The 1,393-nt window shown below is 42.7% G+C and overlaps 1 protein-coding gene across 1 annotated transcript in view; it reads left to right on the forward strand.

Annotated features, from left to right (window-relative positions):
- Window positions 1-888: 888 nt before the first annotated feature.
- The window catches only part of LOC111089257, a gene marked incomplete at its 3' end in the record, with an annotated part of 41,788 nt that continues 41,283 nt past the window's right edge, over window positions 889-1,393 (forward strand). The window contains exon 1 of the mRNA XM_022401417.1: window positions 889-1,248. Within this exon, the coding sequence (XP_022257125.1) occupies window positions 1,231-1,248 (18 nt within the window). The remainder of the gene's footprint in view (window positions 1,249-1,393) is intronic.

Genomic DNA, 1,393 nt, shown 5'->3' on the forward strand with positions numbered 1-1,393 from the left:
GTATCCACCTGTTGCCCCCAGTGGTTCATTTACTGTGTACGTTTCTTAGTATCCACCTGTTGCCCCCAGTGGTTCATTTACTGCGTACGTTTCTTAGTATCCACCTGTTGCCCCCAGTGGTTCATTTACTGTGTACGTTTTTTAGTATCCACCTGTTGCTCCCAGTGGTTCATTTACTGTGTACGTTTCTTAGTATCCACCTGTTGCCCCCAGTGGTTCATTTACTGTGTACATTTCTTAGTATCCACCTGTTGCCCCCAGTGGTTCATTTACTGTGTACGTTTCTTAGTATCCACCTGTTGCCCCCAGTGGTTTAGCGGAAAGTCTGAACAATTGTAGCGCTAAAACTCGGGTTTCGATACCCGTGGTGGGCACAGCACAGATAGCCCGTTCGAAACAACACATATGGGTATTTACTGCACAACAGTAGATACACATCTCTACATAAACTAATTTTGCTAGTTTTATATTTTTTTCCAAGAAAGCGTTCAAAACAAAGTCCTCGTTTCCTCATAATCGAATTTTTACCCACGTATTCACATATCTGTTTATCTTAACACTCCATATATCTGTCTGTCTCCCTATCTTTTTATCTGTCAGTTCGTTATCTCTATGAATTACCTAATACTGTACCTGCCTGGGTTCTTTGTAAGCTGTGTTGGTAAATGTTAGTATTTTAAATTTTACGCTTTTGCTTCTGATAAAGTTACACTTGTGAACACTTTCAGCTACTCGACCAATGAAATGTGTAGAATATTGGTCTCGAGCCAAGCTAGTAAACAATCTTTGGCGTAACAAAAACGTATATTTGTATATACATATATATATATATATAAGATACACGTGCTTAGCGATTTCAACGGTAGGCACGTGCTTTTGATGATGTCACGCCAAACGTAGCACGTGACCGTAGCGAACCACAGTAGAACCGCTGGGAAGGGCACCGTCGTATTCGCGAACGCCCCCTTTCGCCGACTCAGAACACCACTCTACAGCAGTGCGCGCACGGAGGAACGACGTTCTGTAAGGCCTTATATTATCGTGTTTCGTATGCGCCGCGTTCCGAACCCTTCTTCCTTCGATTGCCTGTACAACCGGTGTAACGAAGCCATTGTCTTCCTCGGAAATTATTATTTACTCCAAGGCGTGAAAGGAGGGCGATCCCAGTCTAAAGACTTATTATTTACTCCAAGGCGTGAAAGGGCGATCCCAGTCTAAAGACTTTGAAGAATGTCAACAACGCAAAAGGTCCGTAAGAACTAATGTAAGTGTTATCAGTACTGTATCGGTCACCCGTGGGTTTGTTTTTTCTATCCACCCCCCCCCACACACACACACCCTTTATCATGGTGGATGTATAGTAATTAGATAGAAATACTAATTTTTTACCGTA

This window comes from Limulus polyphemus, unplaced genomic scaffold, assembly GCF_000517525.1.
Source record: "Limulus polyphemus unplaced genomic scaffold, Limulus_polyphemus-2.1.2 Scaffold5690, whole genome shotgun sequence".
Taxonomy (NCBI): Eukaryota; Metazoa; Arthropoda; class Merostomata; order Xiphosura; family Limulidae; genus Limulus; species Limulus polyphemus.